The sequence below is a fragment of the Pseudopipra pipra genome, chromosome 13, assembly GCF_036250125.1.
Source record: "Pseudopipra pipra isolate bDixPip1 chromosome 13, bDixPip1.hap1, whole genome shotgun sequence".
Classification (NCBI taxonomy): domain Eukaryota; kingdom Metazoa; phylum Chordata; class Aves; order Passeriformes; family Pipridae; genus Pseudopipra; species Pseudopipra pipra.
The window spans coordinates 15,707,675-15,731,628 of record NC_087561.1 but is presented as its reverse complement, the minus strand read 5'-3'; the positions used below and the strand labels follow the sequence as shown (position 1 = coordinate 15,731,628).

General features: G+C 37.7%; 1 protein-coding gene across 2 annotated transcripts in view; it reads left to right on the top strand.

Moving 5' to 3' along the window:
* KLHL4 (kelch like family member 4) overlaps positions 1-23,954 on the top strand; it is a 378,510-nt gene that overhangs the window by 27,659 nt on the left and 326,897 nt on the right. The window contains exons 8-12 of one of the 2 annotated variants that reach the window (XR_010434060.1): positions 816-1,040; positions 2,895-3,057; positions 5,845-6,057; positions 7,326-7,497; positions 8,184-8,467. Coding sequence is in view for 1 of the 2 variants with exons in the window: in XM_064670118.1 (XP_064526188.1) it covers positions 816-1,040; positions 2,895-3,057; positions 5,845-6,057; positions 7,326-7,497; positions 8,184-8,243 (833 nt within the window). In the remaining variant the exon portion in view is untranslated. Of the gene's footprint in view, positions 1-815; positions 1,041-2,894; positions 3,058-5,844; positions 6,058-7,325; positions 7,498-8,183; positions 9,813-23,954 lie in introns of those variants that run through there. The other variant, XM_064670118.1, reaches the window with a different exon arrangement.

Below are 23,954 nucleotides of genomic sequence, written 5' to 3'. Positions count from 1 at the left end.
GGGAGGACACCTGTGGGAACAACACGTGTTCTCGCACACAGCTCTGCCTGACTCCATCAGCAAAGGGAAAATACCCAACCCATTACTGAAGACCCATGTCCAGTTCCTCAGACAGACAGATACAAACCTTTTCTGGTTTGGAGATCATAGAATCACAGAATAGTTTGAGTTGGAAGGGACTTTGAAGATCACCCAGTTCCAATCTCCTGCCATGGGGAGGGACACCTTCCACTAGACCAGGGCCCCGTTCAACCTGACCTTAAACACCCTCAGGAATGGGTAATCCACAACTTCCCTGGGACACCTATTCCAGTGTCTTGCCACTCTCACAGTAAAGAACTTTTTCCTAATCTTAATCTTAATCTTTCCTAATCTTCTAATCTTAATATCAGTAATGGTTTAGGCACAAATGCCTAAACTCTTAGGTTAAAGAGTAGACTGTTGTGAGATACCATATTCATAAGGAATATTAAAAAAATCCCAAAACCAAATCACAAAATCCCTACTCTCATTATATTTAAATTAATAACAAATTTAACTTATCTCTGAAATTTTCAATGCTACAAAAAATTGCCATAACTTAATTCTCCATCTTCTTGCCCCAGCATACTCTCATAGATTTCCCCATCTTGTATGCGTGCAATTAAAGCTTCTTCCTCACTAGGTTCACATGAGAACTGAAGTCCCCAGGGAGTGCCAGTAAAATTCCACACACAGAATTACCATATTTTGTAATTTAATCATATTTTGTGTTGTACTGACTGCTGGGTACAGCTCCCCTCATGGCTATCCCATAATACTTTTATCTCTAACAGGTACCACTACAATTGAGAAATATGACCTCAGGACCAACAGCTGGATACAAATTGGCACCATGAACGGCAGACGGCTGCAGTTCGGGGTGGCAGTGATTGACAACAAGCTCTATATCGTGGGAGGCAGAGATGGGCTGAAAACTTCCAACATTGTGGAATGTTTCAACCCTGTCACCAAAGCTTGGACTATAATGCCTCCCATGTCCACACACAGGCACGGCCTAGGTAAGAGGTGCTCTTTGCAAACGCCTTACAGTGCACATACAAATGAATTTTGGTTGCCACAAATGCTGCTGGCATAATTTAAAGCCTTGAATAACATGCAGAAATATTTGTAAAAGACATTTTTCAAAGACAGAGTTGTCTATCATCATAATTTTATGACAGTGATATTAATTAGTATTCACCTGACACTGGTTTTCCAGAGTTAGTTTTGCTTGTAGAAAACTCCAAAAGCTAAGCAATAACGAAAATAATCAACTCTTCACATGATTTAATGGTCAAAAGATACATTTACAATACAATAACAACCTGATTTTAATTATTTTTTCAATTATGACTTGAGGTAAGCCCATGGGTACCAAGCACCTCTGTAATTCAGGTCAGGGCATTGCCCACACTGAAGAAAACATTGCAGCATGGAAATAAGTACAACTTCACCAGTTTTAATGTTGTAATTACAAGAAGTTTTACAGAGTTCTGCCACGGCTTAGTATCTGTGGGTCTTTAGTGCACAATAATCCTTATTATGATTCAGAATGAAGGAATACTATGAATATGAAATCTAGAATTTATTTCTGGAACTATAAAAAATAAGGCCAAGTTTACAGTTGAGGATACTAATGGAGAGAATATGATGATTTCTGAAGGATTTATATATCACAGTTCTTATGAAAAAGCTGGGTTCTTTAAAGTTTACAGAAATCATTTATAAGTTCAAATGACATGGAATATTTTAATGAATAATAGAGAAAGATTGACCTAGAATTATTTGGTAAACCCTTGTGGCCTACATCACCTTCTCCATTTCTTGGTGGGGTAAGTGTAGTGTAGGGTTCTTAACAGCTAGTCCACAAAATTTATAAAACCAAATACTAGTAGGTAGCAAAGGGAAAGAAAACAAAACAGATTAAATAATTTTCATTGAAATCTTTACAATTGCCAACTTCAGGGACAAAATTCTACTCAACAAGTAGGTCAGGGCAGTAAATTTGAGTGTCCAAAGCTTGGCTTCTCTTTGTGCATCAGCCTAGTTTGCAAAGCTCCCTCACACTCACAGCCCCTATTAACTTCAGTGTGATTCTGGGGAGAGCTAGAGCTTTTGAAAAAATCAGGACATGTATATTTAGGCCTGAAAGACAGATTTAGAAAACTTTTAAGCAGCCAGACTCCAACATTTTGCCTTACCTAACAAAGGGAACAAACAGCAGGGCAGCAGCAGCAGCTCCCAAAGGGGAGGCACCAAAGCCCTTCTCTCTGGAGAAGCACAATGGCACAGGATATGTCCACACAGAGCTTTGCAGACACAGCCAAGTTCACTCTCCTGGGCCTCAAGGACAGCAGACACCAACCAGCTCTTATCCAAAAGTGTGCTCCCCTTAAAGGCATTAATGTGTTATGGTCCTTTAGCTGGCAAGGACAGCCAGCCACCCACCCACTCAGGCTTTGTGCTGGCAGGACTACAGAGCTTCAGCAGGCTCAGAATTAGGACAAGTCATTGGTTTTGGGCATGTTTTTCATTGCCTGACTCAAATTCTGCCTCTCTTTAAATGAATAGCATAGTTTCTCATTTAGGGTCTCAAATTTGTTTCAGAACAAGGTCAGCAGAAGCGAAAGAGAAAAAAGTCCAAGAGAACATCAGAACTAAAGCAGCTTTCCTCTAATCTTTTGGCAAAAGATAATGGTTATTTAGAAAACATGAAGTATTTTATCTTTGTTTATTCTGCCAAGTGAAAAGGCAGCTTTCAGATAGTTTAATACCAGCTGCAGTTGCTTATCTGCACACAGGGGATTGAAGTATGAAGACACTACTGGTCACTGAAATTATGAGATAACTTGTCCCTAATTCTATCTTTTAAGGAGTAGCAATGCTTGAAGGACCAATGTATGCTGTTGGTGGCCACGATGGGTGGAGTTACCTCAACACTGTGGAGCGATGGGACCCCCAGGCACGGCAGTGGAATTACGTGGCCAGCATGTCGACCCCCAGGAGCACCGTGGGGGTTGCAGCATTAAACAGCAAGTATGTCAACAGGAAAACCTCTCTTTGCATTTTCACTTGCTTCCTTCCTTGGAAATGCAGTCTCTTCAATTTGCTTTTCCGTCTTATAGTAATTAATGACCTCAAGAAAACAAAGAGAAAACACAATGCACTGAAATAAGAGAGGAAGGGTTTTTCCTCTGCTGCATGGTAAATTGATTTCCAACTTGCAGTCATGTTTTAAACATATTTCAGTTACAGCAATGTGAAAATGTTATTACATGCATATCAGAGTTTTACCTAGAACATAACTTATGGGGATACACAATCAGCTACTTTAAAAAATATTCCAAATTTATATTTACACTTTAAAACCAGAGTGTCTAAGGAAGTGCCACTTAAAAGAATGTGTGCAGAAATGAAGTCATTCCTCTGTCATTTTGCATCTCCTGCATGCATCTACAACTTTTAGATACAAATTCACAGTCAAGAATAATTTTTAAAATGTTAAGGCTGTATGGTGTGTTTAAGGGAAGGAAGACAAGTTTATTAATTAGGCATGGAATAAACAGCTCTCTGTAAGTCTTATCCTACCCAGATTTGTTCTTCCCTCTGTTAAGTACACTGAAATTGCTTGTTAATGTATTTAAAAATTCTCCTAAGATGCTAAAGCTTTTCAAGCACATTTGCATGGGAACAGACACCTGTGTGAATCTACTGTGCAACCTGTACTGCACAGTGTTACACTTTGTTGTAAATCCCTATTTGAATATAGTTGTATTTCAGAGTGAGGAAGAACAATTTCCAAATCAATGCCTATCAAAATTCTATTTTTCTTCTTCAGTAGCACAGTCTCGTGCTGGAAATACAAAAGCCTTGTGAAAGACCCCTATGTTAGAGACCATGGCTTGAACCAACCTTCCTTCTTATTTAAATCTGTGGGAAGCTCTTAGCAATGACAGTTTGTAGGGGTCAGGAACGCCACAGATACAGGCAGAGAATTGCATTTACTTTGAACATCTTTCACTGGCTTCCCTGATCACAGTAAATTCCAGAGAAAGAGGAGGATAAAGAGCAGAAACAGAGTTGTCAGCAAAGGGATATTTGTAAATGCAAAACTTCTTGACATACAGGTCAGGATTCTGCATTCAAACAGGGCATGACTCAAACCTTTAACTCCCAAGTCCAAGAGAAGCAGAACCACCTTTCCAAGTCCCTGCTGTACCTCAGAGGAAATGTTCTCAGCAGAAACTCCACCAGAAACTCCTGTTGGTACCTTCCACAGCAACATGCAGGAAACCTCTTTGTCAAAGAGGAAATCCAGCCCAAGTTTGACTCTGTTCTCAATCATTCCCGATACAAAGCTGTCTCCAGCCTGGCTGAAATCACGTCTGTTAGTCTAGTGATGTCATTTCTGGCATACCAGGAGATCAAATGTCCATCACTCAGTGGTCTAACCAGGCAGAATGCTTCTCCTTTTCCTGTTGCCCTAAGACTTTTTCTATTCAGCTCCACCAGAAAAGGCTTTACGTTTCTGTGGAGCAGCACTTTTGGATCAATTAGTGGTTCATTGAGAACATCAGTCAATAATGTTATATTTAGGCTTTTCCTTAGAGAAGGGGAAACAATAACATATTTATAGACACATTAGAGAAAACAAAGAAACTCAACCAATCTGTTTGTATATACAGCGACTTCCTCTCCCTGTGAAAGCTGTGTAAACAAGCAGTCAGTATCTAATGGCATGATGTGAAAAGAAAACAAATAAAAGCCTCAAGTTTTGTATGGATCAGGCAACAAACTGCACAACCAAACTCAATTTTATCAACTGAACATCGGGAGAGAGAGCTGGGAATTTTGTATTATTCTAGCAGTGGTCAAGAATCTTCTAGTTAAAATATGGAGCAGAGTGGTTTAAAAGTTTTTTCAGTCACTGGAACGAAACAGGAACTTCTGAAGGAAAATTCAGCTGATCTGGTTTAGGTGACTTATTCTGGGCCAGTCCTCTGTTCCCCAGGTCTCTAAGTAGTTGCAAGGAGTAAATTCAATTTAATGGCAAAAAATAATAACCAGTGTTTGAAAGGGAACAGAAAAACCAGCACATCTGAACACATCTACTATTACATCCTATCACAGTCCAGCAGCATCTTGGACACCTCGAAACCACAAAGAAATTAAGGCCTTGTAAAATTCATTGACAGAAAGCCACAACCCCCCCATGTTTAATAATGTGGGTTTCCACAATTAATTCCTACCTGTTGTAGGAATCATTTGTTTAAATCTCCAGTAGTTTGCTAAGTGTCTTTGGGCTGAACAGACAAGATGGTGCCTGCATGGTACTTCTTGTCCAGCAGCTTTTCTTAAATACAAACTTTGGGGAAAACATATTTAATATAATTTTGATATATGTTTTTGAGATCTATTCTTATCATTTAAGTTCTTTTATGTATTAGCAGCACAGGAAAAACACTTAATGTGACACTAAGATGTCAAATACTCCATGAGCCCATCCCAAGGAGTATTCTCCGTGTGTTTCAAGCATATGTAGCGTCTTTCAATTCAGTTCCTTCTATCCCTCACTTTTAAAGAAGCTGACATACATTTTCAAGCTTAATTTTCTTGAACATTTGAACAGAAAATGAACATAACTCAGTTCAAATAGCAAAAAACTTTTACAAAGAAAGTTCCAGAGTGCAGCTGTTGGAGAGCAAATAATGGGGATAATGACAATTTGAAAGTGTTCTGAATGAATTTAACCCAATAACGTTCCTATTAAAATAAGAGGCTAAAGACTAAAGTTGTTTGCCTGTTTGTGTGTTTTTATCCCAGACTCTACGCTGTTGGAGGACGAGATGGGAGCTCCTGCCTAAAGTCCATGGAATGTTTTGACCCACATACAAACAAGTGGAGTTTATGTGCCCCCATGTCCAAGAGAAGAGGTGGAGTCGGTGTTGCAACCTACAATGGGTTCTTATATGCTGTGGGAGGTCACGATGCACCTGCTTCCAACCACTGCTCCCGACTTTCCGACTGTGTAGAAAGGTAAGGAATGTTTTGGTTTTTTTTTTTTACATTCCAGGAAGGAAGTATAGAATAAAACCTCTTCACAATTGGAATGCTATGTGTGCAAAAAAACATATCCTGCTTGTTAAAAACAATATTTGGAACAGAATGACTGGTTTCCAATACCGTAGTGAGAACAAAAGAATTAAACCTCAGAAGCAAATTCCCCTCAACTCCCCCCTTTTGCTTGAGCTGACCAAGAGCCAGGCAAAGGTAACTTAAGTATTAAGAAAAACTCAACCTGTGACTTTCCTATTTCTCAACAGAAAATGCCAAAACCAGCCTAAACCCAGTGTGCCCTATATTGTAAGAGTTAAATGCTTTCCAATTGTGTCTTCCTCCAATAATTTGCTGATATTTACTGTAAATTTTAAAATAAATAAATATCACATCCTGAACAGGGAGTACTCACTACACAGGTATTTTCTGATGAGGAGACTGATGAGAAGAGTCTTAAGAAAAATGCAAATTCGGGACATTTCTTTTGGGAAGAGTTGTGTTTTAAATGTTGCTTTGGCACGTGGCACATTGTAGGAGGATAGAGAACACTTGAGTCCTGGGTGAGAAGGGAACAGGATGAGTGAGGGCAACTCCTCTGGTTCTCAACGGGTCAGGGGTATCCACTGACACTCCTGTGTCATTTGGGGACAAAAGATGAAAACTGAGAGAGCATCCAACCCCCGGTGTGAATAACAGTGGATTCTGTTCATAGATAGATGGTGTAAAACAGGAACTACCCTGGAATTCACTTCAATTGACATTGGAAGTTGACTGAGTAGGTCAGAAATAAAATCCACACTGATGTAAGATCCTGCCATGCATTTTGTGTGACAAACTCAGGTCCACTATACGAGGTGTTTAACTTCTTTTGCAGTGAAATTTTCTGAAAGAAAAAACCAAAAGCTTTATGGAAGAAGGAAAAATAATATATTGAAATTAACTTCGCTGACTCAACTGGTGGCCATGTTATCATTCCCTCGGGTCCCATTTATGCTTAAAATGTATTGATTGCTTAATGGGATCGAAATGGAGAGACTGCAGAGCAAAAAGTGAAAACATGGGCATTTTCCATGGGCTTGAAGACCCCTCTAGTGGCCGAATTAAATATTGACTCACATAACGATTCTACTAGTTCCCAGTATAAACTGAACTGCAATAAAGGAGAAAATAAGCAATTAACAGTAATTTAAATTTCAAATGTGTTTTTATGATGTATTTCTCTACATTTGATCATCAAACATTCCTAGGTATGATCCTAAAACAGATGCTTGGACAACAGTGGCCCCCCTGAGTGTCCCTCGGGATGCAGTTGGGATCTGCCCTCTGGGGGACAGGTTATACGCCGTGGGGGGCTACGATGGCCACACCTACCTGGACACTGTGGAGTCCTACGATGCCCAGAACAACGAGTGGACAGAGGTAATGGAAAGAATCACCTCGGAAATAGCAGGAATTCCTCCGCCTGCAGCAAGGAATAATTCTGTCCAAATAACCAACAAAACTAAGTTGCAAAGTTATCACTGATGTTGAGAAAAATGACATATCAGGCTGCAGTAATACTACATTGGGCTTGAATTAAATATCACTGCCTGTCTTGTGAAAGAATTGGATAAAACTTTTAGGACTAAGGGGTGGAGGCTGTGCATGGGTGAGTGAACCCTGTTGCACAAATCATTTGGAGCTTTAAGTGCTTAAATTTGCCATGGCTGGAGCTGGTGTGTGTTTGTCATTAGTGGTGTCTTCTGGAGGCACTTTCAAATTTTCGTATTTATGACTGTCACAATTGAGACCAGGAGGAAATATCTAACACTTTTGTAGTTTTAGGTATTTTTGTAGCCACACAGTCTGTTGTTTTGGAGCACAGAACATGAAGGTCTTTTACATATGTTAACAGCAACACCACCACCCTACACTCCTGTAACTCTCAGCAGTTACTGAATTTTGTCAAAAAGCCCAAACTGTGTTTTTTAGCCCTGGGTAAATCTAATTTTTTTAGCATTACATCAGTTCGAATAAACAATTTTTTTCCTACTAACCTGGAAGTAATTTCTTCTTCAGTCCTATGTTTCCTCCTTTTTGTTTTTCTTTTCTCTTTCCATTTTTAGGAAGTTCCTGTCAACATTGGAAGGGCTGGAGCATGTGTTGTTGTGGTGAAGTTGCCCTGAGGACTATAAATATCCCAAAACTAAAGTGAGTGGAGTTTCAGAAGAAACATTTCCAGAGAGCAGCACAGACTACACACATTTCAGTAACCCTCTGCAACAGACAATAACTGAGCCATCTATTAGAGCACAAAAGTGTCTTCCTGCATCACAAAAATTGAACAGTTCTGCATAACTGAATTATTTTATTATGCCTAAAACACAAAATCCAGTAACATGTTTAAATGGTTCCTGTTTGTTAAAAAAGTGTATCTGTTATTTATAAAATGCAGTAGTAAAGTGAGAAACAGGTGTATAAGATTTCATAAACTTTTTTCCTTTCTATGTTGGCAGGAATGAAAATGTTTATAAAAAGAGCTTTTATATTTTAAGCAAATGAAAATGACTAAGAAACACATTCAGCAGAGAACTGCACAGAAGGAAATATTTGCTCATAAATATCACTGGCAACAGAATATTCTCTACAGAGCAGCTTAATTTCTATATTCAGAAATAAAACTACTAAATTAACTTTAAGATCAAATCAGAGAAGCAGAGAATTGGTTGTTATTTACCATCCAGCTTTGGTAGTACTGTGTACAAAATATCCATTTTTAGCAGTATATTGAATTGAATAATGCAAGTTAAGAAATAGTAGGGCTAAGGTACCTTCATGCTATTAAATATGTGCCAACAGAAAGAAATCTCTTCTGTCAAAACACAATGCTGATATAATTTAAAATTATTTTCACTGTGCACAGATATGTGATATTTTAATGCTGTTCTGGGTGTCAGGTTATTCCTGGATTTCTCTTTGCCCACAACCATCTGTCAGTATGTGCTGAACTAATTTGACTATTCTTGGGATAATAACCATGCATTAAACTTTAAAACAATCACATAATTACATTCCTTGAATATGACTTACAAAATGAAATTTTTATATCATATTGATATGACAATCTTTGACCTCAGCTGAAGATTACCAGCTTTCTCTCATGTACAGTAGAAATATGGTAAGGAAAAAACCACATCCACTGTGTGACATTATATACCACTTAGATAAACATGTTTATGTTTTATCTGAAATTAGGGGAATGCTAAGAATCAAGATTAAACAGGAAAACACCACATGATATTCCACATGCATGATATTTTCTTTTTGTGTGCCAATTTCTAAGGAAGGTTTTGATTTGTTTTGCATTAATTTCATTTTTTTATATATATAATTTCAAATGCTGAAAGTGTATTTTAGAAAAAGAATGTATGTAAGATATTCTATGCTGTAAAGCACAATACTTGGCCAGTACCCACCTTAGTGTTTGTTATGTTGTTCTTTTGTCAGAAAATTCAGGACAGAGATGAAAAGTCTTTGAATGTGTAGAGTAACTTTCCTGATAGAATACTGTGTTATCAGAATTCAGCAATATGCTATTTTAAAGACTTTATAGTATTAAGCCTATTGAATGCCTCTAAAGATGAAATGTCATAAGCATATTTATAAAAGGAAGAACATTTTTAACTTTAAAAATGAATTATGTTTATATATAGCATGCTACATTCAAATAAAATTTACTTTCTCTGCTAAGAAAATTTAGACTACATTTAACAATGTTGTGGTTTTTTTTTTTTTCATCCTTTCAAAACCAGGAAACATAGAAGGATCAATCTCATTTTGTACTTTAAAAGAGCAAAAGATCCACAAAAACCCCTACCAACGAAATGGGGGACAAACCCTAAGCCAGCTCGTGGGTCATGGGTTCCAGAATTCCCATCACAGAAGGAAGGCACTTTAATTTCCCATTAAATCAATAATCTGAAGCAAACACAAGGGCCCAACCACCAAACTGACAGTGAATCTGCACAGTAAGACCTTTGGGAATTCAGGATGGATGTTAAATTTCTCTCTCCCTCATCCTGTCTGATCCCCTACTTAGAACACCTTTTTGCAGCAAACATTAACTTTTAGCATTATTAATAAAAATTCCTTCATTTTTTCTCTCTTCACTGCCATCCTGCTTCAATCATGCAACAGCCACGTGCATCCTTTCATAGAAATAAGGATTTGTATGGACAGAGAGAGAGGGTCACTATTATTTGTCACTCAGGCTCTAAATCCTGCTTTTCTCCTGTTCTCCTATAAGAGCACATCCCTGCTGCCAGGAACCAGTGCAACATCATATATTCTACTCTTGTTTGGAAAGCCCTGATATCAAATGTCCGTTTTTAAGACTCTAAAACACAAATTATACAAACAATGTACAACTAATGTCAAGATACGTGCAAGAGACACATCAAAATAGACACTGGGAGTCTGGAAATACCAGCTGGGAATCAGGTTGTGCACAGGCTGTTTGAAGCTGTTGATATTAAACTTCATTTCAACATGTAAAGAGTAAGAGGAATATTTCACACTCAAAACATGAATTAATTCAAAATAATCTATTTTAGGATGAAACCCTGACAAGAACTGTCACAAGATGAAATATTAAGTGTTAGAAAACATAAACGTAAAATTTGAGCAGATATTTGAATTCAAGCAACGAAGTGATATGATTGAATTTTCTACAGAAAAAAGTTCCTTGGTAGTTTTAGTACAGAAATTTGTTTAAGGTTTTTGGTTTTTTTCCCATATGATTTGTACAACAGTGAAAAATCACGTGAAAGGAAACTAGCAATCCACAAAAGGAAATTGGACACCTAACAGGGAGATGAAAAACAAGAAAAGTGGAGAGAATTGGAAGATGTTTAGACATTATTAGGTGAGAGGAAGTGCTGGAGATATTCTCTGATGAGGTGTCCTGCCTTCCCATTTCCTGGTTCTCCAAACATAAGTGGGTACAATAGTTGTGCAGCATCTTTGCTCAGTGGATTCCTCACAGCTGCAGCACATCTGGCTGGTTTGACAGGGTGGCAGGGAGCCATTCCCGGGGGGACCCATTCCCAGAGGGAGCCATCCCCTCTCATCCCAACCTTGCACTGCTCTGGTTTCTTATCAGGACTCTTGCTGGAACAATGATATTATCTGTGCTATTTCTTCTTTGCCCAAATCTTGGCCCAAAGAAGATTTGAGCCCCAATCTTCTTTGCCCATTGTATTTTCTTGCCTTTTAAGTCCTGGTCCTTATAACACCTTTTTTCCTCTTTGGTCTGGGTGATCTCTACATGAACTGCACCAGCAATGATACTTTATATAACACAATGTGTGGGGAGCAGGGACACCACTTACCTGCAAAATCAGTTCTAGAAAAGATTAAAGATGCAGCTTAACCACTGTCATGTCTCTATCTACCAGTAGGAGATATTTAGGCCAAGAGCATAAGAACCAACTAGCCCAGAAAAATCCCTTTATCAGTGATACTTTCAGCAACTGGAGCATTCCTCATAACACAGCTACAAGGCAGGAAAACTCTACTAGAGCTATTTACAGCTGTCACAGAAAAAATAAATTATTTCTCTGATATAGAAAAAATACATTAGGGAAGGATTTGGGCCCAGCTATTTCAATACACAGATTAGTTAACAAGCTAAGACTGTTCTGGATAATCTCTTCACTAAGCCAACAAGATACATAGAAATTTGAAGCATAGTTGAGCTCCCCAATCAATAGTTTTGGCTGTTACCTTCTCTTTTTGTACCTTCTTGGCTGAGGAACTTACAAAACCAGCTCCTCTACAGTACAGGCTCAATTGGTTGAATTGCAACAAGAGATCTTTTAAGGTCCTTTCCAACCCTAACAATTCTAAGAGTGAAAAGAATCTTAACACGAAAAGGGACATTTGGTTTTTGTGTCTGGAAGGATTGTCCAAGGTAATTTCCTGGAAGGGAATCAGTAAAGTGTCACGTGAGGCTAATCCTGTCTCTTCCTACATGTGTGTTTCTGTACCATGTCATCACACAATGTCATTTCTTGGCTTCCCACACGACCCCAGACTCAGAGATGAGGTGCATGATGCTGAATAGATCCTAAATACCTGGGTTTCAGTATCTGACTCCTCAAAAGCAACATAGTTCACTGAAATTACCTCATTTTCTCTGACCTCAGACATCACAAAATTTGCTTGTTAAATAAACTGCAATGAATTTATTTGTACATTTAAGAGTGAGTCCTTCCCACGGTGAATTTTCTTATTGATTACAATTAATTGCTGAAGAGGTTAAACTGAATTTCTGTAGTGGTCACAATGAGGTAGCATTTCTAACATATTGTATGCTGAGAGTACCTGCAGTTGGTATTTGAGCCTCACCTCTTACTCCCCATCTCTTCTTACAAGGAAAGGGGGGAATTTTATCAGAACAGAAATAGTTCCACTGCACTTCCTCACAGAAAGAGGCAGGTCTGCATTTTTTTTCCCCCAGTAAAGCTGTATTCTTTTTATCTATGAAATCCCTTCTGACCTCCTCTCCTGCCAAAGAAACCTGACAGCAAAGTGCTGTGTTCAACCACTCCTGCTTTTCAGTAAAGCTCCACTACATCATTCACACACAGAGTCCTTAAAGGCTCCACACCTTTTCTTCCTCAGACCCACATCCCTGAGGATCTTTTGCCCAATTGCAACTCTAAATATGCAAAGAAAGCTAAAAAACTTGTCCTCTTGTACATGAATACTTATGGAATGTAGAGAAGAGGACGGTGCTAGCTTCACCAGCCAACCATACATGACTAAGAAAATATATCCATCACTTATTGCTTGGACTACTCATTTGGGAATGATTGTCCAGAAATGATCTTTTAAATATGCTATTTTAAGTATAGATTCATCTTTTACAGTTAATATTAAAAAAAAAAAATATATATCTGAAAGTGCATTATTCCAGCAGGAAGTATAATATAAGAAGCTTTTTGTTCCCCTTCTTCTTTTTGGTGAGAGAAAATCTGTTTTAATCTAAGTCAAGGTCCAATAAAGCCTCAGTTTACATGAATTGTAAGAAAGTACTCTAAGGTTTAGACCAAATAATTTATGCAAAATTGCAATATCCCTGTAAGGTATTGCCAAAGGTATCACCAAAGATATTACCAAGAAAATATTTTTTAATAATAAAATTAATGCATAGAAGAGGAACAAAAATAAAATAGGCAAAATGTAGAGTATAATTTTTAATTTCTTGCATAAAGCAGTTTTGCTAAACTACAGTCTCAACTGATCAGTACTAGATATTTTAGAATTGCATAAACCAAGGGCCGAATGGCCTATATTCAATATTATTGGAACTTGTCCAACGTTTCTTTACTTGATGCAGTAATATGAGATGATTTTATTGAGAGGATCACACCCACTACATTTTCTACATAGGATTTCTTATTGCGAGTTCCCTCAGGGTTAATTGAGGTTTGCCCATGAACCTTTCAGTCAAGGCAGAAATGAACCTCTTAAACACAGACCCACATCTTAATAATCCGAGTGCTCTTCCTCAGCAAGTTGGATACAACTTTTCTCATCATGTAGTGCTTGGAAAGTCAGGTTTGGAGTACCCAAGTTTGCTCCTATTGCTTGAGTGTACAGTGAAACCCATGAGCTCAGCTGCCATTCAGGGGCTGCTCAGAAGGTGGTGCTATGTGACAATTTTTAGAGAATCCTGTCTCTTTCTAAGAGAACGAGGGTCTACCTTGTAGTAATATTTATCTTTGAAATATAAATCAACTGTTTATTACTCTCAGGAGCCCACTACACTTGTTAGTGGAACTGCCTTACGTAAATTTTCACCACGTGCACAAACAGACACTGCTGACCTCCTAAGAGCAGTTTTGGAATCAAAGTTACTGAGTTACAGCAAAACCCCTTCTGTAATTATTCCCAAAACCACAGCTGTTATCACTAGTCCCATGCCTGTCCTGGAGTTTTGGCACACTGAAATCAAAAATCGCTTTTTTTCATTGCCCTGAGTGCAAATCATGAAACCCTTTCCTTTGGCTGCAGAGGCTCAGGGTGAAAACCCAAATGTAGGGGCAGATGGTGGAAGAGAAACCTGTATTTTCCAACTGGTTCATTAGCCCCATCAATTAGCCAATCCACCCTCCCCTGAGCAGCCAGACATATTTAAGATGCAGTCCTTGACATGGGGTATAATCTATAAAACTCTGCCTCTTAGAAAAGGTACAAGATACCTACATGGATGTTAAGACCGTAAATATAATGTGTTTTTTCTTCTGTTTCCCCATTTTCCATATTAGGATAGTTATGAAAAGGAGCCAGAAATAAAAACAACAAGCTTTACACGAAATACAATGAAACTTCATACAGTCCTAACATTTCTTTCTATAGGGAAAAAAAGCAGGACACCATCTTTCCTCTGCAGCAGGGACTCCTCCCAGATATTGGATGCAACTTTTCCAGGATTCAACAATCTCATCTCATCTCTCTGTAAAACACTGAGTTGCAACCTGCTTTTATATATATTTGTCCCTGTCACCTGAAGTTAATATACAATCTAATGATACTGCTTCCAGAATTCAGAAAGAGGTTCTGAAGCACAACATTACAAAATTACAGTTTATGAAATATTTCTTACTGAAAATAGAGAGCAGTTTACAACCAGCTTTATGCAATTTATAAGATAGCTCTAAATATACATAATAATTTAAAAAATGTTGGGGAAAGTGAAGTATTACATCACTTGAAACCAGCCCTTTCCTCTGCATACTTTAGTCGAAGGGATAACTGTCCCTGACTGATTTCTGTCAACTCAGGGTAAGTCTGAGCTCAGAGAGTTTTGCCTCTATCTAGAGAAGCTAAAACACCACAAATATATCAATAATCTGTTATGAACTACCAGTATTACATGGCAAAATTTGGTTTTGCTTTTTCAGGACACCTACCTCCCACCAGAGACATTGTCTCAGTAATTACAACTGTGGGGCAAAAGAAACCCCTAAAGCAAACCTCTCTATTTCTGAGGTAGAGATGGAAAGAGAGTCAAAAATCCAAATGGATTCATTGCCTCAGCTGCCCAAACTGCTCAGTCTCTAACTGGTCCCTTTCAAAAGCTGGAGAGAATATTTGGATGCAGCTCTTTACATAACCAGTCCTTCCCTCCCTCCCATCACTAAACAGGAGCTTTCTTCTAAAATTTGGAAGCATCCTTTCCCTAGCGACTATTCTATGCATTACCCACTCCTTTATTCTCAAAGAATACATACAAAAATATCTTAAAACCAAAAAACCTGCCCTCAGATTCCCCAAACCCCTACACAATAATTACTTGCCTTTCCTATCTTGGAGTTTTCCTCCTACAGCTTTAGCTCAATGGTTATGTTACACTCCTCACATGTGAAACCATGCATGAGAAAATATTTCCAGTTGTCAAGAAATCAGTCCAACTAGGAGCAGTTTTAATTTCAAGCATTCAAATGTAAGTTAATCTTTCTTAAAATAAAGATAAAATCAGCACTTCTAGATGAAAATAAAAAAAAGCCAATGTACAGCTACCGAACAACTGATGATAATTGAAAAACCACATTCTGCCCAAGGCGTTTCTGATAAGAATTGATTATCAAAGACCTCATTAGTTTCTTTCACTCTACACTGTTTGTATTGAACAATAGTAAATAAAAAGTCTTGTGATGATTGTGTCTTTACACCCTTAAGTATTACATGACACTCAGAAAAACATGTGCTGGAATGATTCAGTTGGGGAAAACAGTGTGCCATATAAAGAAAAATTCATTTTAATCAGGCTCAGTAATCAGGTTCTTTTGTGAAAACTGGGGCCTGCAGCTGCTAGATGGAATCAAACATGCTGCAAAAATAAAGAAAAATCACTATGGCACATTTTTCCCAAGCAGTGTTGTACACACTTCATTAACAATATTCTGTAAAACTGAGAAAGATTGCAGAGAAGAGGTCGAGAGCCAAAAGAGACAGTACAGAGTAGGTAAAAAAAACCCCAACAACTAAAATAAACTAGAGTGGATGGATTAGAAATTCTCTGAGGAACTTGTCAAATTTCATTTCATCTTTTAAATATAATAAAATACAATATAAAAATCTCATTTAATGATTTACTACAAGAAGTAAAACGGACTGAAGGAAAGTAGAAACAATGAAGCTCTAAGTGTATACAGGAGTATTTGCTACCGATTTTTTTCCTGTTTTCTTCCTGCCAACTAAATCATTTTGTCAGATCAGAAAGCAACGTGGTGTTTGGAATGTGTTTCACCTTATACTTGGTATCTTAGAGATGAAAATTGTATATATATTCACGTTTCAATTGTCTAACATGCAGACACAGCAATGGAGTTAAAATGCAGAGTGACTAAATGCCAAGAGGTTTTCATTTCATTTAGCAACAGATGATTGAAGGGCCTTAACTGATGCTTTCATGACACTTTCATGTTCTCATGACTTCTAAATAAGGGGAAAAAGAACACAATGAACCAAATGGCAAATGAGCTATGGTGGAGTTCTGGTCTATTTACCAACACTTGAGGTGACGGTTCTGCATCGTTCACCTCTAATATTCAGACTACATTCTAAGATAAACAGCTACAAAGGAAGGCTAAAGCAGGCTATGCCTGCTTTAAACTCTTAAATATACATGCAATTTTTAAAACTCCAACCAACAAATTCTTTCCAGCACAACCCTGCGGTTTAGACACCCTTAGAAAAAAATTCTTCCATCAAATGACTTTATAAATCAACATACCAGTCATCTGGCAAAAGAGAATAAATCAATGGCCTTGTTCTGAAATGCTTCAGGAAGGTAAAATTTGGAAAGGTCAGCAACTGCTGAAGATGATCTTTACTGTCCCAATGGGGGATTTTCTCAGCACTGTTGGTTGGTTATTCAGTTCACTGGAACTGAAGAGCTGGTGCAGTGAGTTCTTACCAGATGTAGAACCAGCAAAGCACTGTTCAGAAAGAGTTAAATGTGTTTCAACACAAAAATACGTTTGTCTTTTTTAAATTCTGTGAATAATTTGGTCAGTCTATAATCCATATTCTTTAATTACTGGTAGTGAAGTCAGGCTGGAGAGCTGGATGGGGATGATCGGTCCTTAGAGGCTCTTGGGAAATACTGAGAAAGTTCAAGAAAGGCCACATTGGTCTTTACATTTGTTTCACTGTGTCTGCAGTGCCAACAGGCCCATGATAAAGGTGCTTGGGGACTACATTTAGGTCTGCTGGAGTCTAATGGCATCACTGGGAATGCAGGAGAAAAGGAATCAAACCTGCACTGTCTGTGAAAGACACAAAGATACACCAGACAAAGCTGGCCCAAGCAAAACCAAAGTCCTCTATTCTTACTCTTTCAGAGTCTTCACTTCAGGAAAGCAGCAGAGGTTCTAAGTTTCAGATGGAACTTCACAAAGATATTAAAAAAATTAAAATTAAACTCTATTGTAAAGAAATTTCACACTCCACAAAGAATATTTCTTTGGTCTTGGTCAGCTTTAAAAATGCTGCAGCCTACAAGGGAAGGCAATCTCACAGTTCAGTGATGACATATCATGATGTCATGCTGTGATGATACAGGTTTTAATACAAACCCCAGAAAGTACCAATAAGCCACAATATTAGAGTAAAAACAGTAGGATCTGACCTCTGGTGCACCAACCTTATAAGTGGCCGCATATAACTGGACATAAAGAATGGAGCAAGCTCAGCAACTAAGTCAACATCTCCCCATCCTCTGTGTTGGGATTTCTCCTTTTGTACACAGTAATAACATAACAACACCTCTAAATAAACCTATAATTTATCATTTAGCACATGGAATTCTGTTAGATTTACAAGTCTGTCTTCATAAGGACAAACATTTTTCTGCAACCCCATAAAGGTTTTAGCACATGTAGCCTTGAAGGGAGGTTACTGAAGCATTGCACGTGTGATTTGTATCAGTTCTTTCTGCCTATTACACAGAAAAATAATTGCAGCTTAATAGACTTCCTATGAATAGCATAATTTATATAGTGTATAACTTTTAACGTAGCCTTAGGTTACTTTTAAAAAAAGGTAAATTAAACATTTTAAACAGTAAAGATTGTAAGCAAATGGAAGCATAATTCAAAGCTGGAGAAGGGTTATGCTACTCGTTGGGTACTGAAAGGCACTAATTTGCATTTCTGTAATCATTAATAGGGGTTATGAGGTGTCAATTATGTTCCACGTGTGACCTTTTTAGTTTCTAGGTAATGTACCTCAATTAATTGGCTGTGGCATCATAAAGCACATTTTCAGTGCACCATGACTATGAAAAGCAATAAAATTCTGCCTCTGCAGCTGAAGTATGAAATGCACAACTGACCTTAGCACTTAGCAGTAGCTCACTGATGCTCCTGCAGACCTTCTAGTGGCATAAATTACAGCACAGTCAGAATCTCAGTGCTCAGCTAATGTTTCCCTCCTTCATGGCAAATTTTTGAAAAGTCGCAGAAACAACCGTGCTTTGGAATTCCAGTCTCAGTCCTCTGTGGAACTGCACACTGAGAATGAAACTCAATCAACTGCTTTAAATTTGCTATTTTTTTGAAAGACAAAACCATGATTCAGTTCCACTGTTCCTTTCTTAGGAATATAAATGAACCAAAAACCTTGATGTTGACAGGTCTCACGAACACACGTTGATGAACAAAATCAGATGGGCAACGTGCAATATTGCCTACCCAAGAGCCTGATGCTGTAAATATGATGTGCACATGTAATCTGTGAATTAAAATCTGTCATCAATTCATCAAGTATTTTGGAAACACTTGTAAGAACAAATTTTCATACAAACAAATTTTCATACAAAAAAAGTTTCATACAATTTTTAAATTTTTAATAAACCCCCCCAACAACAATCAATTAAATATATTGAAGCAAGAAAACTAATTTGATTTTCAGCTTTCAGAGTAATTCACTTGCAAAATCATATGGGAGGAAGAAGAGGAAAAAAAAAAAGAGGGGATGGAAAAAAATCCAAGATAATGTTGAATGGCAAAAATAACTAAATAGATAAAAGAAACTTCCATAGTAGAACTGTGTCTGTAGCAGGTGTGTTGGTTACTAAAGGAATGATCTGGTGAGAAGACTTAAAATCAGTTCTGGTCTCAAAATATTCCAAGTGTTCTGCAGAGATTTAAATTCTGGGTTGTGACATATTAACATGCTCTGGTCATCAAACAGTAAGGTGATTCAGTAATGTTTTTTTTTTCTACAATATTTTTAGGAAGCCTAAATTGAAGTTGTGTCGACACTTTAAAAAGGAGGAGATGGTGAAAAAATGAATAACTATTAAAAACCCCTTACCCTCCCTGCTCTGCTGCCCAAAAATGTACTACAGAAACGGAAATCTAATCAACAAACAGAAAGTAAGCTAAATCCAAAAGAATATTTTACCTTTCTCAGCTTTCTAAATCTTCAAATAAATGTCATATGTAAATATATTTTGCAACCTGACATAGCCAAGCTGTAAAAAAATCCTCTTGGGCTTCATGCAAAGGTGTTTTGCTGCTAACAAAGACTCTGTGAATCAATGGTGAGATATCTATTGATGTTTATATTTATCACCAACATTGCTTTTCAAAGCCCACCTGTCAGCAGCAGTTTGATTTTGTTTTCAATAATTATTGACCCACATGTCCCTCCACAAAGACAGACATGGCAGAGGATTTTTCTCAAGCTCAGAATAACAAGACTGCTCAACAATTTCACAAAGTATATACTGATACACATATCAAGTTGGCATTACTGGAACTTTTAAAAGAATAAAAATATACTAAATGAGTTGAAATACAAATATCAACATCTCAGGAAAGCTTCAAGCAGTTCTATGAGAACTAGAACACAATACAGGTGGTTAATATGCACCCAGATTAAGTCCTTCCTTCTTTTTCCCCTGACATTTTGACCTTAAGAGATAAAAAGTGAAAAATGGAGATGATTTCAGTATTAAGACATTCCAAATGTCTGGTATTAGAAGCAATGAAATGCATTTAGCTGCTTTGTAAAATGCTGTCTTTGAGTCCTCACCCTAAGCAGTCTGGGTGGAAAACCCAATATGCTCATTATATATGAGTATATTCTCATATACATTTAATTTTATGGCTCTGAAAAAGGTAGACATATGAAAGTCAGACTTTTGGCTTTCCTTCCCACATAATAGGATTCAACCAGCTATACTATAAATATGGAATTATATTTAGGAATACACCTCAAGCACTCTGGGAACTAGCAGGTGGTTAACACACCAGTAGCTCTAACAGGGAGTGAGTGTCTAAAGATTATGTCTATGAAAGGAAGATTTAGCAGACACACAAAAACATACTTCATGTACTCAAAAACTACCTGACATTTCCTTATAAGATACATGTTTTTAAGATGAGCCAAGCTGGGCACAAGCTTTGTCTCACTGGTAAAATCTTTATGTGACAAATAAAATGAAGGCTATTTATTGAGTTGCTCTATGAAACAGAAGGTTTCCATATGTGTCCTGTAATAAATAATATGGGTGAAAATAAATGATATCAATTCTCATGTATTGGAGAAGATAAGCTATTGATTGGTGGGCCCAATATTGCCCAAGCTGCTCACTTTGAACAGCTCACAAACTAACTTTTTTCCTCCAAACCACTGCATGTGACATTGGAAAATGTCCATTTTTAAAAGGAAATTGGTGCAGGAACAGTAAATGATGTGTAAAATTGAGTAAGAGTTCTTCACTTTTTCTCTATATTTATTCTTGCCAGCTATTCTCAGAATTGCCAGGGGTTGACAGAGGATTCAGTAGAAGTTTCCATCCATCTGTAGCTTATTTTCATTAAACACTGTAATTTTGTGTCAAAGGAATTTATGTTCTGTTCTGACAGGCATTATACTATATGTCTTAGATATAATAAAATAGTTTCTGGTCACCAAAGTTTGAGAGAGATTAATTCATTCCACATACCTTATTCAGAATATGCCCTATGGTTCCTTCACAATAATTTCTGAAGCTTTTCTTTCGGGAAATGTTGATTCTGTTCAGAGGATAACCATGAATCTGGAACTCTTGGTGATTAAAAGGAAAAGTTTATGTTACGATTGAAAATTAAACCTTTGATTACTTCTAATTCCAACACTTCTGAAAGGTTTATTAGATCAGAATATCTCAAGTGAAAACACATACAAATAAATCACGGTTCAGTGAACTGACACTTGATAGAAACACATAAAGAAATATATATGTACAAATGTACTTAGAAGACAATTGAAAAAAAATTCTTGTGTAACACAATTTTCCTTTTTAATTTTCCATGAGCTATTCTAAACTTATAATAACTTCTAATTTCTGATAAAAACGCATCTGTAGATGATGTAATAATAATTCAGGATATCCATTTTTTTCAGAATCTGGGAATGTCTAGATAATTTTCTGGGAAGGGGGATAATACTATTTGACCAATTTCTCCCCAACTCTGTCTTTCACTGATAGTTTTGTGAATTTAACGTGAAAAAAAATAATTTGTGAATTCCTTTCTCTTGTACCAAAACACACCATGAGATAATTAGCAAGCTACCCTTAATATGTCTTAAAAGGACACAAGTTTTTTAACCAAAACACAAGGAAATTTCTTCTTTTTTTTTGTGATTATTTTCAAGACACTGTGAAGGTTTGCACTTCCGTGTGTGTGACAGCCTCACAGGCATGGTACATAAGGACTGTTTGAGGTAATCAAATATTCAAAAGCATGTAGAGGAGAGGAAGGAAATCTCTCAGAAGAAAAATGTCAACATTTATGATCTCATCTTTGGTCTTTGTGTGATTCTGAGAAGAGTCAGTACAAGGGTGTTATTAGTTAGTTCTACCTATGTATTTCTGAAAACCTGTGAAAGAGAAGAGAAGAAACAACCCCAAATCAAAACCACCTGTCTGGATATGTTAAACAAACTGGACATGGTAATCAAAGACCTCCTAGAAGACAGGGGAAGGACATGACTCCGTCTTGAAGCAGGGATCTGGAGGAAAGAGGAAGATTTTATAGTTGTAAAGTGAGCGGCATTCCGGGTCAGGCCAGCTCAAAAGATGCATCATTATTTCTGCTCCATACACCTATCTCTTCTTTTCTGTTGAAAAAAGATGCTTTGAACACTAGAAAACTGAGAGGAGATTTAAGTTTAACCTGCAGAAAGGTGAATGCAAATAAACCAAGATGTGAAAGCAGCTTAAGAGACTTTTTCAGTGCAGTCTGTTAATGCATTTTATCTGCTCTCATGTTGTTTCATTAGTGCAAGCTCCCATTTTAAATAGATATATATATTTTCAACCTTAAAACTTTTCAGGTGATAGGGATGAGCATGAACTATTCTAGCACTCAGTTCTTACAGAGGGGGCATCCCTAAAGCCTGGGTCTAGGACTGCCTAACAGGTTTCTAGCCTTGTGTTTTTCAAACCCACGTCCCAGGTTAAACACGATCTGCTCGCAGAAGCTTTGCAAAGGCTATTTGGGAAAGGGCTCCAAAGAGGATCAAAGGGCTCCAAAGAGGAATAGGCACCTCCAGCAAACACCCTGCCACCTTTTGTCACATTGCAGTGGGGCTGGGAAGCACACCTGGACTCTGAAGCTCCCAACAGAGCGATGACACGTGACAATAACAGAGCAAATCCTGGTTCAATCCATTCCTGCACACTGGGAGCCTCTGAGGATTTTGTGCTTTTCTTCTGTCTAGAGTTTCCCCAGGAGCAAAAATGCAGCATGAAAGACAAAACAAAATCTTCATACAGTGTTTCTTTATAGCACACTTTTGATCAAGTTCTTTATGTATTTAGAAATTCATTAGCAGCGTTTCAGGGTTGTTTGCCTTATTTGCTTGGTAAAAACACTTCATTACTGTGGCAGCCAATGAAAGAAAAAGAAAATTTAAAAGCCTGCTGGAGACAAAAAGTATTTGCTTCTTTTATCTTCATGAATCATTCTGAATTTTAATCACTCCCAGTACAAGATATTGGTCCGCATGTAAGACCATCTTCTGACCTGTAGAATTTTTAATTCACAACCTGTACTATGAGCTGAGATGGGAAAAAGAAATAGGAAAGGAGAGGAGCTTTTTGTGAACAGTTAAACCCACTGTCTGTGTTGATGCCCAGCCCTGCAAGAAGTGACAGGCCAGTGAATTTCTGCTTCATTGACTTTCCCAGGAATAAGCACAAAATCAGCTGCTGCTCCTGCTAGCGTGTAAAGAATGGCTCCTTTTAGGTCCATATCATTTAAATGCAGGGTGCCCTGACTGTCTGCCCTGAGGGCTGAAGATCAGTGACTGAAGTTTCGGGAGAGCCCTGTGTATTTACCCAAGGCTTCCTGGGGATTAGGGCCCAGGTGGCAGCAAAGGTACTATGTAAACAAAGCCCTGGCTGGTCACTGGGCAGCCCTCCAGCCAAGGCAGTGTTTGAGAGTATCCATCAGCTCCTAAACCTGCATTTCATTGCTTCCCACTGCAAATTCCAGTCACCTCTGCTGCCATTCCAAATGATCCCACTAATCATTTGATGAAAGATTTCGTTCTTCAGATCTGATCACTTTAAACAAGAGGGCTTTGCAAACTGATCCCACTTCATCAACTGCATACTTAAAGCTTTAATTTTATGAATACTGCTAATTTCATTCCAAAATTACCAGTGAACAATTATCATTTTATTGACTGTCACTTATATGCAAATCATTCACACATATAAATCAGCCTGATAGGGCAGACCCTGTTAAGGGTCATTAATTCCGTTTCCACATACTCCCTGATCTCTCTACTTTTACTGTAGCCATAATGAATGCTTAAATTCATAA